The sequence below is a fragment of the Prunus avium genome, chromosome 1, assembly GCF_965620075.1.
Source record: "Prunus avium chromosome 1, drPruAviu1.hap1.1, whole genome shotgun sequence".
Classification (NCBI taxonomy): Eukaryota; Viridiplantae; Streptophyta; class Magnoliopsida; order Rosales; family Rosaceae; genus Prunus; species Prunus avium.
The window spans coordinates 39,363,197-39,378,481 of NC_142284.1; the positions used below are offsets into that span (position 1 = coordinate 39,363,197).

The 15,285-nt window shown below is 38.4% G+C and overlaps 3 protein-coding genes across 3 annotated transcripts; all 3 read left to right on the forward strand.

Annotated features, from left to right (window-relative positions):
* On the forward strand, nucleotides 1–4,484 carry LOC110753253 (Pectin lyase-like superfamily protein). The gene is made up of 7 exons (XM_021954118.2): nucleotides 1–636; nucleotides 1,438–1,569; nucleotides 1,671–1,898; nucleotides 2,005–2,049; nucleotides 2,160–2,367; nucleotides 3,141–3,331; nucleotides 3,902–4,484. Exons 1-7 carry the CDS (start codon nucleotides 208–210, stop codon nucleotides 4,292–4,294), a joined length of 1,626 nt encoding a protein of 541 aa, XP_021809810.1. The 5' UTR covers nucleotides 1–207; the 3' UTR covers nucleotides 4,295–4,484.
* A 582-nt stretch (nucleotides 4,485–5,066) lies between these two features.
* Nucleotides 5,067–7,548, forward strand: ECHID (enoyl-CoA hydratase/isomerase D). The gene is made up of 9 exons (XM_021954119.2): nucleotides 5,067–5,438; nucleotides 5,548–5,670; nucleotides 5,827–5,928; nucleotides 6,020–6,058; nucleotides 6,220–6,318; nucleotides 6,521–6,568; nucleotides 6,672–6,767; nucleotides 6,966–7,088; nucleotides 7,179–7,548. Exons 1-9 carry the CDS (start codon nucleotides 5,178–5,180, stop codon nucleotides 7,293–7,295), a joined length of 1,008 nt encoding a protein of 335 aa, XP_021809811.1. The 5' UTR covers nucleotides 5,067–5,177; the 3' UTR covers nucleotides 7,296–7,548.
* A 361-nt stretch (nucleotides 7,549–7,909) lies between these two features.
* On the forward strand, nucleotides 7,910–14,982 carry VPS34 (vacuolar protein sorting 34). Its single transcript, XM_021954117.2, has 18 exons — nucleotides 7,910–8,214; nucleotides 8,305–8,407; nucleotides 8,490–8,586; nucleotides 8,736–8,894; nucleotides 8,990–9,199; nucleotides 9,449–9,627; nucleotides 10,000–10,147; nucleotides 10,579–10,674; nucleotides 11,057–11,192; nucleotides 11,368–11,489; nucleotides 12,187–12,381; nucleotides 12,505–12,675; nucleotides 12,765–12,902; nucleotides 13,124–13,278; nucleotides 13,669–13,812; nucleotides 13,965–14,112; nucleotides 14,202–14,384; nucleotides 14,757–14,982. Exons 1-17 carry the CDS (start codon nucleotides 8,103–8,105, stop codon nucleotides 14,337–14,339), a joined length of 2,451 nt encoding a protein of 816 aa, XP_021809809.1. The 5' UTR covers nucleotides 7,910–8,102; the 3' UTR covers nucleotides 14,340–14,384; nucleotides 14,757–14,982.
* Nucleotides 14,983–15,285: the final 303 nt, after the last annotated feature.

The window sequence follows — 15,285 nt, forward strand, 5'->3', positions numbered from 1 at the left end:
CTAGCTAGCTTAAGTTTGTCTTTTCTGTCTGCATAACAGTAATCTCATACTGCTCAAGTTCTATATAAACACAGCCACCACATCTTTTAGCTATCTAAAACTTAAGCAAGCCCTCACACACACAAACACACACCTCTGCCTTTCTCTATCTCTCTCTCTCTCTCTCTCTCTCACTCACTCACTCATTTCTATCCACATTACGCTAAAATGAGTGAGTTTAGCTTCAGAAGCCTCACATTCATGCTTTTAATTGCCTTTCTGGTTTGGTCATCTAATTTTGAAGGTTGCATGGCCAGAAGAGGCAGGCATTGGAGGCAGAGCAGAGCTGCCTCTGCTTCTTCTCTTTCAAAGAAAAAAGGAAAAAGCAGTCATGGGGGCGGCAGCAGCAGTCACCACAATAGTGGTGGTAGCAGTGGATCAAAACCCAAGTCCCCATCTCCATCTCATAACAAGAAGGCACCATCTCCATCTCATAACAAGAAGGCACCATCTCCACCTCATAACAAGGCACCATCTCCACCTCAGCTCCCTAAGCCAAGAGATGACACTCCACCAAGCACACCACAGGAAGGCTCCTCCTCTTTCAATGTGCTGAATTTTGGTGCTAAGGGAGATGGAAGCACCGACGACACAAAGGTTTGTTAATTCATATGTGCTCTGTCTCTCATCATAATTTTTTATCTGCTTCTTAATTAAGAACTAATTAATCATCATCAAGGGTTAATTGATGTCCATGAAAACGACATGAAATTCCAACATATCTATCTGTGACTCTGTGAGTGAGGTAATTGACAGGTAGAAAGGGAAAAAGCAGTCGATTAATCATTGAGGGAAACAAATAGTTATTTTGGCAAACTTTATGCCTTTCGGATCAGTTGCACGTGATTGTTTTGGGTTGATAACTATAGACGACATGCGTCGGGTTAGATGGTCATTTTGCCCAAATTATCGTTAAGAAGCATTGTGGTCAATTTAATTAATTTTTATTGGTTTCATAAATTAATGGGTGAGCATTTCTTGAACAACCGAATAATTTTGTTTTTAACTTTAGTAGTGATAGGAGAAAATGTAAGGTGTACAAAACTTATAGGTGAGTGAGCAGAAATTATAATACCAGAAGAGGTTAAAGAGCAGAGACAACAGAGCAGCCCAAACTGGGTGGGGCCCTTGGGCCCACTGAATATATTTATATTCTCGTTACGGCAGTTGGGGCTCACGAAAGATGATTCCAAAAATAATTGTATACAGTTTGGTGTTAGTATAGTAATTTGAAGCAATTGCTTTTTAGAAAAAGTCATGGATTTGAGCGCGAATTTAATATACTATCGCCTCTCTTGATAATAATATCTTTGTTATTGAGCGTATTTTCTATGTTTTTAAAGTTAGTTATTGTTACATAGTATAACGAAGATATTTTTGCTATGGTGGAAAGCACAGGCTTTCCAAGCTGCATGGGCTGCTGCTTGTAAAGTTGAGGCATCACAGATCATTGTTCCAGCCGCATACAAGTTCCTTGTGGGGCCCATCTCATTCTCTGGCCCATACTGCCAACCAAACATCCTATTCCAGGTAAAAATCGATTAATGACACCGCGTGTGGACGACTGTTCTTAGCATTTACCTAATTATTATTCCCGTTAAGACTGATGAGACAAATTATTAATTTCTCAGTTGGATGGCACAATCATAGCTCCAACAGACTCCAAATCCTGGGGTAAAGGTCTGCTGCAATGGCTTGAATTTACAAAGCTGCGAGGAATTACAGTTCAGGGGAAGGGTTTAATTGATGGAAGAGGCTCATCTTGGTGGCAGGACAATCCCTATGGAGACCCTATAGATGATGATTTCAAGCTCATTGTGCCACTAAACAGCACAGCCCAACAACACCCGCCAATGCCGGTACTAAAACTAAACTTAAGATTGTCCATTCTAATTTACGCATTAAATCTCTTTGGTCATCCAGCTTAAAACTGATCATCATTCTGTGGCTGAAATTCGGTGGCAGATAAGAAGCGAGCTGAGTGGGAAAATGCCAAGCATTAAACCTACGGTAAGGACCACTTGGGTGTCAGAAACTTGAAGCTGATATGATCTTCGAGTCTTGACCATGCAGCATCTTCAGTAACATGATTGTTGTATTTTTTTGTGGATTTTTCACAGGCACTGAGGTTTTATGGAAGTTTTAATGTGACAGTCACGGGGATAACAATTCAGAATAGCCCCCAATGCCACCTCAAGTTTGACAACTGTGCGGGAGTGTTGGTCCATGACATGAGCGTCTCATCCCCCGGCGACAGCCCCAACACAGATGGAATTCACCTGCAAAACTCCAAACAAGTGCTCATCCACAGCACCAATCTTGCTTGTGGTAACTACAATCCTTACTCTATAATATATAGTCTCGGCAGTGCAATGTATCGGACTCTTATAAATACTTTGTTATTATAAGAGTCTGATGTAGTGTGCCGGGTAGGGCTTAACTAGATCTTGATACGTTAAATACAAAAGTAAAACCTGCAGAATTATGGTGTTAGCTAGTAGATGATTTGAGAAATTTCATGTTCAGTCTTATCCTGCCTGCAGCCTTATGCATAGGTTGTTAGCATCTATCAACAGTCCATTACCACTAGGAGTTTGACACATGGCAACATGCAATCTACTACATTCCAAGAATTATACCCAACCTATTATATGATGATGCATTTCACACCCTTAAAACATCGGCGCGCTATCCAACTTAGGATTAGATTTCAAACCCCACTGACAACAACTCTTGTTCTGTAGTAACCCCGAACCTCAAATCAATATTTTGTCTTCATCAGATGTTATAACTACTACCAAATTCCCCTGCCCTTCTGTCGAGTTCAGCTTAAATAATGGACCACAGAAGAGATAAGAAATTCACATGTTTCAAGTATAGCACTTCACATCACACTTTTGAGCAGTAATATTGATTGTTCGTATAAACCTAACTATAAACTGAAATTTGCACATAAACGTTGCAGACAATGCATGAAATAGGCACCAAACTGAAGGCAAAGTCAATTAGTATAACATGGATAAAAATGATGATCATAAGACAGATTTACTCGTCAAGTATAACTAAGCTAAAGGCTCTTTCATTCTAAATTATTTGTGCAGGAGATGACTGTATTTCCATACAAACGGGGTGCTCAGATGTGTACGTACACAATGTGAATTGTGGACCTGGGCATGGAATCAGCATCGGAGGTTTAGGAAGGGATAACACCAAAGCTTGTGTCTCAAACATCACCGTTCGAGACATCATCATGCACAACACGATGAATGGTGTCAGAGTCAAGACATGGCAGGTATGGATACCATCGGCAATTCCTATATGATTTTGGAACTTACCAAGTAATGAAATAAGACTGGTCCAGAATATGGTAAATGAGCCATGACAAAATAGCATCCATAGCCAAGTACAACACTTCTATTTTTAAGCAGAGCCAAGATTTAAACCCTTCATGGCTTGTTGAATGGCTCATTCAGGAACTAAACATACAAGTCAATAAAAATTTAAAGGGGTTTTAAAACCTCCTGATTATGAGCCATTTTAGACTTTCACATTTCAAACATAGAACTCTCTTTTACATAAAGGTTTTCAGAATTCAAAATAGTCTTAAGAGAAAGACGAAAACGGAGATACTGTTTGATTTCTACCAAGAATAAAATAATCAAATGTTGAACTTGGAATACAATCTCAGTAATCCATACACGGAGAGCTAGATCCCAATGCTAAAAATGAGTCAGTCGACTCTTAAAGAATTGTGTTCTTCATGAGCTAAATATTGGTTCTTCCAACACCTCAAATTAGTTAGTAATGCTTGACAATTTATCTTTTTATTTTACATATATCTGATTCAATTCTAAATCTGCAGGGTGGATCAGGCTCTGTTCAGGGAGTGCTGTTCTCAAACATTCAAGTTTCTGAAGTTCAACTTCCTATTGTGATTGACCAATTCTATTGTGACAAAAGACAATGCAAAAACCAAACTTCCGCTGTGGCTCTATCGGGGATCACCTATGAGAGAATAAGAGGGACATACACCGTAAAACCTGTACACTTTGCCTGTAGTGACAGCCTACCCTGTGTAGACGTAACACTAAATGGCATACAGCTGAAGCCAGTGCAAGAGCAGTATCACATGTATGAACCCTTCTGCTGGCAGACGTTCGGAGAGTTGAGAACCCCAACTGTCCCACCCATTGCTTGCTTACAGATTGGCAAGCCATCAAGCAACCGAGTGAATTCAGATCATGATGTATGTTGAGATCACTTTAGTACTAAGTATATATATATATATATTTATATAAGATGATGATGGTGCATTCGCTTTGTGTGGTCGGCATGATTTCCTGACCCCTTTCACACCATCAGTTTATTTGCTCTATAGTGTGTATAATTTGGCAGTCCTAGTTTACAGGAAATCTTCTTTATAAGAGGCTTACATTTATTTCCCATTGTGATTACAAGAGAACATACGAGGAGGAAGGCGTGTTCTGGAACAATTTCTATATAAATCATGTATGACATTTTCATCAAAAAAATAAAAAATACAGAACATGCATGAGTTGCCTACAGCTCAAAAAGCAAGCAAATTCAATAAGCACCATCACACCATAACATACATAGTTGTAAACTAAGAAAGAAGAAACCCAGAAAAAAATTCATTCTAAAGATTTAAGCTTTAACAAATTAGGGACTGAAATCTAATCTAAAGCAGCAATTAAGAAAGCAACAAGGTTAATGATTCATTTCATTTTATAATTAGCACAAGGGAAGCATCAGAAACCCATCAATGCAAGTTTACAATTTGTTTCACCGCATGATCCGAACAAAATTTTCACATGAAGTTTGAAAACGTACCGTTTTCGTCTTTACCCGGGATTCTGATTTCTGAAATCTGAATGCACACACCCTGCTTGCAAATTGCAATTGGTTCCAATTTTAGGTCGTGGCGCACCAAAACGACGCCGCATTCTCTACCAGGTTTAGTGGAAAACATCCAAAACGCACCGTCCTGCTGTTCGCGCCTTATCTTCTTTATCCAATCCAAAAGGCTCATCTTCAGCCTCTCCCTAGTCTCCAAGTCCTGAACTTTACTCTACAACAGCTCCAATTCCAAAGTGTGATCTTTTTCCAGTTTTCCATCAATGGCTGAAAGTTCAGAGAAGGACCTCATGACCACCATGACTAGGAGAGTGGCCTCCATCGCTAACCATCTCAGACCGGTCCATTCACCTCCCAACTGCATCTCAATTTCTCTATCTAATGCTTCCATGAACGACAGCTACCACCGGACTCACGGCGAAGTCTCCACCCACCAAGTTGTTTGGGAAAATGTTCGTGACGATTCCGGCGAGGCCTTCACCGACATCGTCTACGAGAAGGCCGTCGGCGAAGCCATAGCAAAGGTCAGGCTCCTCAGGTTGGTTTTGATTAATTAATACTAATTACTGATTAGTTTGAGATGGAGATTATGAGATTTGATATGTCACTAAATCTTGCGTTTTTTGTTTGTAGATTACGATTAATAGGCCGGAGAGAAGAAATGCGTTCCGGCCTCAGACAGTTAAGGAGCTCATTCGCGCGTTTAACGATGCCAGGGACGATGGTTCCATAGGCGTCATCATTCTTACTGGGAAGGTACCTCCTTCACGTCAAAACTAAAGTAAGAAATGCATTATGGATGTAAAAGGAGATAATTTTTTTGGGGGTTTGATTATGCTGTATGTAGCTAATAATTTGATGCACATATGTCAATTTTACACTTTGTTTTGTTGGTAATTTTGATATATTTAGGGAACCAAGGCATTCTGTAGTGGGGGTGATCAGGCTTTGAGAGGCAAAGATGGTTATGCTGATTATGAAGATTTTGGTCGTCTTAATGTTCTAGATTTGCAGGTAAAAGAAATATTTTGGACCTTTTAAGTTTAGGCAGTGAACTAGCATTTGTTCTTCTGCTATATAAATCATCTCAATTTGCTATGTTCAGGTCCAGATTCGTCGTCTTCCGAAACCAGTAATAGCCATGGTATGCCCTTTTGAACCCACATTGCAAGTTTAGGCCTTTGTTGTTGTTGGACAGTTGGGGAGCTGTGAAGCAAAAATATTACTGGTTGTCGAAAACTTTTCCAGCACCCCAAATTACTGAACTACATCATTAACCCTTGTTTGAATTAAATGGGTTATCAGGTGGCTGGTTATGCTGTTGGGGGAGGGCATATATTGCACATGGTCTGTGATCTTACCATTGCAGCAGACAATGCTATTTTTGGCCAAACTGGTCCTAAGGTACTCCTATCATCATGTCCCTTAAATCTGGTTTTTCACAAGTGAAGTTTTGATCAGGGTGCTACAAGAACTGATTGAACTTGGCATACTTGCTTTTTGATCACCATCAATCTTTCATCTTCCTTTCATCTTCAATCTAGAGAATGGGTGAGAGCAGCATGCTAACAGCATATAAAACCTCCCCAACTTGTACATTTGGCAGGTTGGAAGCTTTGACGCTGGTTATGGGAGTTCCATCATGTCCCGTTTGGTAAGCATTGAAGTTGACTTTTGTTCTGAACTTGTACTTGTGTCAAATTACTCTAACTTGATATGCGGCGGAGTTTCTTTAATGAATGGTTTTGGTCAATCAGGTTGGGCCTAAAAAAGCACGGGAAATGTGGTTTCTGACAAGGTTTTACACAGCTGCTGAAGCTGAGAAAATGGGACTTGTTAACACTGTTGTACCGGTAAGTTCACTCTCAAAGTGACGGAACCTGATTGTTGATAGTGTATGTCTTTTGTACTATGAATTTGAATGTACATGGCATCTTCCCGGAAAGTTAGCCTTCTTTCATAAGAGATAAAGCAAATATCATGTTCATTTTCAATCAAAGTTTGTAACTCTGTACAAGATAGCATTTTCACTGTTTTATGCTACTATCCAGCTGGGGAGTTTAGAGCAAGAAACGGTTAAATGGTGTAGAGAAATCCTAAGAAACAGCCCGACTGCAATTCGAGTGCTGAAATCAGCTCTTAATGCAGTTGACGATGGTCATGCTGGACTGCAGGTACCTTCTATTATCTTATCTATCATGCATCATGTAGTTTATATATGCATGCGTTTAACTGCTTCTGCTTGGCCAATATTTCCAATTTAGCAACTTGCTGGAGATGCCACGCTCTTATTCTATGGCACTGAGGAAGGTGATGAGGGGAAGACAGCATATATGCAACGTAGACGTCCAGATTTCTCAAAGTTTCCCAGGAGACCGTAATATTGAGCACTTTCCTTGTCATGGTTTTTTCATAACTTTGGATTGCTTGCTCATTTGACCCTTTTTGGATGAATGGTTAGCTGTGTGAGAGGAGAATTGAAATCAATGCCCTCTCCCACCCCCAACCCTACCCCCAACCCCACTTCCCCTCTTCTTTATGATTTATGGCTGATTTCAATTGTAAGTTATTTTGTCGTATAATAAAAGGGGAAACAATAACTCTTTGATAGTTTGAGTTTCTTCAACTCTCAAACGACTTCAAGCAAAAATGATTAAGAGTAGTTACTTGTGCACATGAGATCCTGGATTAAATCTCCCGAAATATCGCTCGTATTAAAATACAATAAGATTCAATTTTTGCACTAAGTTTCTTAGTTGAAAAAAAAAACATATATAACACCAAAAAAAAAAGATAAAAATATATTTGTTGTTTCGTGGGGAGAGTGAATCATATAAATACATAGAAAGAAAAAGAAAAAAAAAAAAAGAAAAGTTCATGAACTTCGGAATTATTGAGTGAATCATATTGGGCTTTTGCCTGCCAGCTTAAAAATGAAGCCCGGTCCAGTACGTTAAAGACCCAAAACTCCCACCCGCTTCAAGCTGACGTGGTGGCCTGCTTTCTCCAATCGTCCTTCAGTCCTCTGCTCCCGCAAAGCAACTCCTTCCAGTTTGCATTGCTCTACGCGACCTCGATTCAGAAACTTCTAAATTACGTTATTGACCGAACTCTAACTCGTTTTTCTCGCCAATTCGAATCCGGAAACCCTAATTATGAGAAAGCAAAGATCCTAAACCCTAGAAGAAATGGGCGGGAATGAGTTCCGTTTCTTTTTGTCCTGCGATATCAATCTCCCAGTAACCTTTCGGATCGAGAGGTTAGAAGGAACCTTGCGTCCGCCCAAGTCCCATAGCTCTGGTACTTTCTATCTCAATTTTCCGGTTGGTTCCCGAGAAACTGTATCATTCAATCATTACTCTTCAATTCAGTTTTCTTTCTGCACTGCAGATGTTGATCCCACTTCCACAACAGAGGAGAGAAGAGCAGAGCTGTATGTGGAGTGCGCATTGTATATTGATGGTGCTCCGTTTGGCCTTCCGACTAGGACCAGGTTTTTCCACTAAACTTGTTTCTTCTACTTCAATTATATCAATGCTGTTATTAGGGATTTTGAATTTTATTTCCTCTGTTAGGTTGGAATCTTCAGCACCATTATATTGTTGGAACGAGCTCATCACTCTGAGTACCAAGTATCGAGACTTAACTGGTCATTCACAACTTGCTTTAACAGTATGTTAGCTGTTTCACTTCACATTTTAAACAATTGGGCCAGGGCTCAAGGCCAATTATCTATTTTCTATAACCTCTGGCATATTAATTAATAATTAAGTTTTTTCCCCCTTTGGTTTCTCTACTTACTTTACTTATTGGAAATATAGGTTTGGGATGTTTCATGTGGGAAGGATGAAGGGTTGGTTGGTGGTGCCACGATTCTTCTGTTTAATAGTAAAAAGCAACTCAAAACAGGGAAGCAGAAGCTGAGACTTTGGCAAGGAAAAGTAGCGGATGGGTCATTTCCTACTTCTACTCCTGGAAAGGTTTCTGATTACTTCCTTTGCAGAAGTTATTGAAATGGAACTTAGCTTTTTGCTTTGATGGTTTCTAAAATGGTTTACGTTTTATCTTCCTGTAGGTTCCCAGGCTTGAGCGTGGGGAGTTGGAACGTTTGGAGAAGCTTGTGAATAGGTATGAGAGGGGGCAGATCCAGTGTGTTGATTGGCTGGACCGCCTAGCTTTTAAAGCAATGGAGAGAATAAAGGAACGTGAAAGCTCTAGAAATGGAAGTTTGCATTTATACCTGGTTGTTGATTTCTGTAGTTTTGAGCATCGTGTTGTTTTCCAGGTAACTCAATCTGCAACAAGTCTTAAGTTATCAAAGTTACCTATCGGCTGATATTTAACTAGATCCATTTCGTTAGTTTTTTTTCATAAGTCTAAGATTATCTTACCAGTAATATGTTTTCTCATTAAGAGCGCCTTTGGTATTGACATTAACGTGCTTGTTATTACGTTGGTGGTATTTTTCTACTTGCTTAGGTTCCTTATTGATTGTTAATTTCCATAGCAGTAACCTTCATTTATTGGAATGTAGGAATCAGGGGCAAATTTCTTATTACCTTCCCCTATTGCTTCAACAAATGAAATTGTTACTGTCTGGGACCCAGAAGTGGGAAAGATAAATCCATCAGAGCACAAGCAACTAAAACTTGCAAGGAGTTTAACCCGTGGTATCATTGACAGGGATCTTAAACCAAGCTCCAACGAGAGAAAGTAAGCTCGAAATTTACTCTGAAGATTCATATGTTGGCTAAAAGTTTTTTCATAATCTTTATTGTCACAATTACTTTCAAAATGCTCATGTACTGCTGATTAATGGACTGGAGTTGTGTTCTACTTTTATGGTATCCACTGTAAATATGCAGATGTGTCTCATTTGGTAATTTTGTTTTTGTTTTTGTAGTTTAATGGCTGAATTATTTCTCATTTCATTTTGTGTCCAATTTTGTTGTCATCTTATTGATGGACCAGTCTTCTTAATAGCCATATTTTTTTCTTTCAACATCACTGCTATATGTTCTTTTGATTGATTTATTTTCTAATAAGTTGGAGTTATATCATTTTTTGCCTGCCTTTTCCTGTAAGGTCAATACAAAGGATTTTAAAATACCCACCAACAAGGACTTTGAGTGGCGATGAGAGGCAGCTCCTGTGGAAATTTCGTTTCTCATTGATGTCTGAGAAGAGGGCCCTCACGAAGTTCCTCAGATGTGTTGAATGGAGTGATGTTCAGGTCTGCATTTCTATCTTCTCCCTCCTCCTCAGCATCCTCCTTTCTTAACCATTAGTTTATGTGCCATATTACTAGTGCATCACAGTTTTATTTAATTTTTATAATAGTATATTTGTATTTATTATTTCCAGCTTATTCTTTTGCTTATATATGACAAGGAGCTTGAGATTTGACCTTTGGTTTAACTCTGTTTCATCACCAGTAGGCTGCAGGCCAGCTTCCCCGATTAGGATTATTGTAACTTTGGCAATGTGCATAGTGTTGCACTGAAATATTAATCATTCAATTCTTTTTTACATAAGAAATTAGTTTCTATGTGGATCTTTTGTTGATGATATCTATAGTTGATGAATACCAGATTTAGTATTTGCCATGCTATCTTTTATTGATGAATACCAGATTTCAAGATGTCCATTTTCATTTGTTTGCAGGAAGCAAAACAAGCATTAGAACTGATGGGAAAATGGGAAATGATTGATGTCTGTGATGCATTGGAGCTGCTATCTCCTGTTTTTGAAAGTGAAGAGGTAGGTGTGTGTGTAACATCTGAGCTGCTGTTACATGTCCTCTGTCACATAAAACTGTTGCATGGAGGACTTTCTTTTTACTTCCTACTCTTGTTAAAATCAAGTTTCAAATCCTAGTCACTAGGACTTGAAGTTAACCACATCTATTGGTCTGCTACTGAGCTCAGTCCAAAGCCATATATATATATATCTGATTATTGATTAGGCCAAATATGGGATCGTAAAGAAAGGAGGGAGTTGCATCTTGCATATGTAGTATAGGCACAAACTATAAAGTCCAAGCTTTCATTGTCATGCTGAGCAATAGGATTTGATGTCTTAGATAAGAATAATTCTGTTGATCTGGGACCGAGTAACGCCTAACTTTAATACCTGCTACCAGGTTCGTGCATATGCTGTCAGTGTTCTTGAAAGAGCTGACGATGAAGAGCTTCAATGTTACTTACTTCAACTGGTTCAGGCTCTTCGGTTTGAGCGCTCTGATAAATCTCGCCTTTCTCATTTCCTTGTGCAACGTGGTATGTGGACAGATACTATCTTCATGTATATACGCACATGCACATACCTTCATGCTACTTATAATGTTTTTCTTTGGAGTGTGCATGCATGTTCAAGAGCTACACACTTCGGTACTTCACAGTATCAGAAGTTTAATTGTTCATGGCATCCTGATTGTATCTTTGACTCTGACAGCATTACGAAACATTGAGTTGGCTAGCTTTCTACGCTGGTATGTTGCTGTAGAACTTCATGATCCAGCATACGCCAAGCGTTTTTACTGTACCTACGAACTACTGGAAGAGAATATGATGAAGGTGAGAGTTTATAAACTTCTGTCATGGGGTCACTTGTTGTGTCTGTTTTTCTTAGAGTATTAATCTGGATCCAATTCTTGAAGAAAGAGCAACAAAAATTGGTGCAACTTTGACACCTTAAAATAACATAAGCATTACTGTGGATTCTCCAACCATGAAAGGGAGTTTTGGGGATTGCACATTTATTGGGCGGATATGATGATGCCTATTTTAGATTCTTAATGCCTGAAGCCAGTAATGGAAAGAAACCCCACATGGTTCTGTGCATTGACAAGCCGCAAGAAAGGAACAGGAATATTGCTAGACTTCTCTTCTTACAGATTCTAATTGCGTTCCTATACCTATGCATATATAGGATATGGGTCAATCTATACCAACCTTTACACTGACTCAAGAATTTTAAAAATATATAAAATTATCCCATTCCTATCTTTTCCATATTTTATATTTATAGACACTATCTCCTAAAAGACAATAAAGATAGGAGTGAAATGATTTTTGTGTTATTTATTTATTTAAATTTTCATGTCAGAGTAAAGGTTGGTGTTGATTGACTTATATGATTCTTGGTTGTTTATGGATGAAGCAAAGCAATGTCATATTAAACTTGGTCATAAAATAATGGCTTCATGCTGGTGAAAATTTTCGTTTGAATATTTGTCTCTGCTGTTTGATAACCATATCCATTTTATAACAGTTGGCAGCTGGTATGCATGGAGATGAAGATGGATTTAAATTATGGCAAAGTTTGGTGCGCCAGACAGAATTGACTGCACAGTTGTGCTCAATTATGAGAGATGTAAGAAATGTACGTGGCAATACCCAGAAGAAGATTGAAAAGCTTAGACAGCTGCTTTCTGGTCTTCTTAGTGAACTTACGTATTTCGAAGAGGTACTACTTTGGTTAATGTTACTTGTCTACTGATCTTGTTTATCTATTAAACTATGAGTTCCATATAGCCTCTCCAATTGTATCATTTCCTATGTTGACTGTGTTGGTCTATGACTTTTCTAGCCGATAAGATCACCACTGGCTCCAGGAGTCCTCATCACTGGGATTGTGCCATCTGAGTCATCAATATTCAAAAGTGCATTGCATCCTTTACGTTTGACTTTCCGAGCAGCAAATGGAGGAAATTGCAAAATCATCTTTAAGAAAGGGGATGATATTCGCCAAGATCAATTGGTAAGTATTCTCCTTCACACAAGCACGCTTGTGCGTGTGCACATGCACAGACGTGAAACCCTGATTAAATGGATCTGTGGTTCCTGTAGGTTGTTCAAATGGTATATCTCATGGACCGATTGCTGAAATTGGAAAATCTTGATTTGCACTTAACTCCATATAGGGTTCTTGCGACTGGGCAAGATGAAGGAATGCTGGAATTCATACCATCCCGTTCATTAGCACAGGTATTAAGTCCTTTAAAGATGCCTCTTGGATGGAGATGTCTTCTCACTGCTTACAGTAATTGATGTCCTTGTTTTGTTGTATCTTGACTTGATTACTACTTTTGACCACAAGAATGTTAAACATGCTGTGTATTTTCTTTCAGTTTTGTTTTCCAAATGAAATATTATCTTGATCATAGCCTGTAAAATTGTTATAATTGGTAAAATATTCTCCTTTCCAGATTCTCTCAGAGCATAGAAGCATCACAAGCTACCTGCAGAAATTTCATCCAGATGAGCATGGACCGTTTGGCATTACTGCCACCTGTCTGGAAACATTTATAAAGAGCTGCGCTGGCTACTCTGTTATCACGTATATACTGGGCATTGGAGACAGGTGAAGATTCAAAGATTATCATGTGCATTGAAACTATCTAGATCCCTCGTTTACTTTTCTAGTCCATGTGTTCAAAATATTCTTGTACTCTTGGAAGGAAATTTTGTGATGTTACAATATTATAGGAAAACCACCACACCTAAAAGAAGAGAAAAAGAAAACAAGGGGTAAAGAGTTATGAGCATTATACAAGTTTTGAACATAGGATCATTTTCTTTGTTCAAGTTCTATATTTCTGCCATACGTATAGTTAACCATTCTGAATCAGTTAATTGTACCAAATATTTGTGCTGTGTATCTTTTTGTTTCTTTGTTGGCCTGAAGTACTATATCTGCACCACGGCTGTTGATTGTGCATTCAGCATATTTTAACATTAGTCTTTTCTGTAGGCATCTTGACAACCTTCTCCTTAGGGATGATGGACGTCTTTTCCATGTTGATTTTGGCTTCATTCTTGGTCGTGATCCAAAGCCATTTCCACCACCAATGAAGCTATGCAAAGAAATGGTTGAGGCTATGGGTGGAGCTGAAAGGTACTTCACGATTAACTTCCTCTCTTCGATGCTTTTATTTTTAATTGTGTTTGCTAGATGGAGTTGAATTTATGATATGAAATCCATATCATACGGGGTGCAACATTAGCATACAAGAATGCAAAGGTTGATTACATTTATTCCTTCTGCAGCCAGTACTATACCAGGTTCAAATCCTACTGTTGTGAAGCATACAACATTATTCGCAAATCTAGTAACCTAATCTTGAACCTGTTTCATCTAATGGCGGGTTCCAACATTCCTGACATAGCTTCTGATCCTGAAAAAGGCATCCTCAAGGTTCTTTTATGACTGTAATCTTATTTTTGTTTTCAGTCTAAAAAAATCTGCCCTTTTGTTTGGACTGTGACTCTTTTGATATAATGTAGCTCCAGGAGAAGTTCCGGTTGGATTTGGACGACGAAGCCTGCATACATTTTTTCCAGGATTTAATCAATGAGAGTGTTAGTGCATTGTTTCCTCAAATGGTTGAGACCATTCATCGGTGGGCTCAATACTGGCGCTGATCCTCAAAATAAGTTGGGTGTCATCTACATCTTTGAAATCTATCGGTAATTTCTATTTCTGTTCTTTCTGTTTTCAGTTGTTTCATTCTCTGCAAAAGAGTTCAGCTTATTTTGAACCTTGCTGTCCCTCTCCCTGATGCTGGAATGGGTTTTTTTTGTGTGTGGCTGATTTTACTCTGTGTGGCGCTCGTTCTGCATGTATGTCTGTATTTGAATTTTTCTGATGTGGAGCTACTTTTTTAAATGGACTCGATGGAAACCCTCTTTCATGGTGTGGACGTCATTAACATAAGAAATTCATACGAACAAGTTTTCGTTAAATAATATAACATTATTCAAATTCAGATCTCTTACTCTAGATGCATAAATCCGAACACAATAAAATGAACTTACGTAAGTCATTTCATTTTTTTACAGGTCCAGATCTGAGAGCTCCATCAAGATGAAAGGGATATGCTTGAAACAAAGGAAGCAATATTGTCCATAGCTGTATATAAATTGTATTTTTCTTTCACCTTCTGGTGTAGGTTTGGTCAAAGAAAGACTCAAGATGCAGCATGTAACTTAAACGACTGACTTTATACCCCAAAAAAAAAAACAACTTAATTGAATACCTGTATATAAATTAATTGATTTCCTTTTATGCCCGTATTAGTTACCAAGCAGGATCAATTTGTAACACGGTTAATATGTTTGCAAATATTAACACAAAGGAGAAAAATTATGTTAATAAGTGAAAAATATTATAGAAATACAAATATCAAATATAAATTTAGATGAAAAGGTAAATAATTTTTTTTTGAAAAAAAAGAACGTGAACTGCATGTCGTTTGATGCGCCTAGTTTATTTATTTTCAGCTTCACATTCAATTCTGTGCCTTTCAAAATTGAAAATTGATTTTGAATTTGAACCACCAGCGACGCTTTTGATTTTATTTATCAAAAT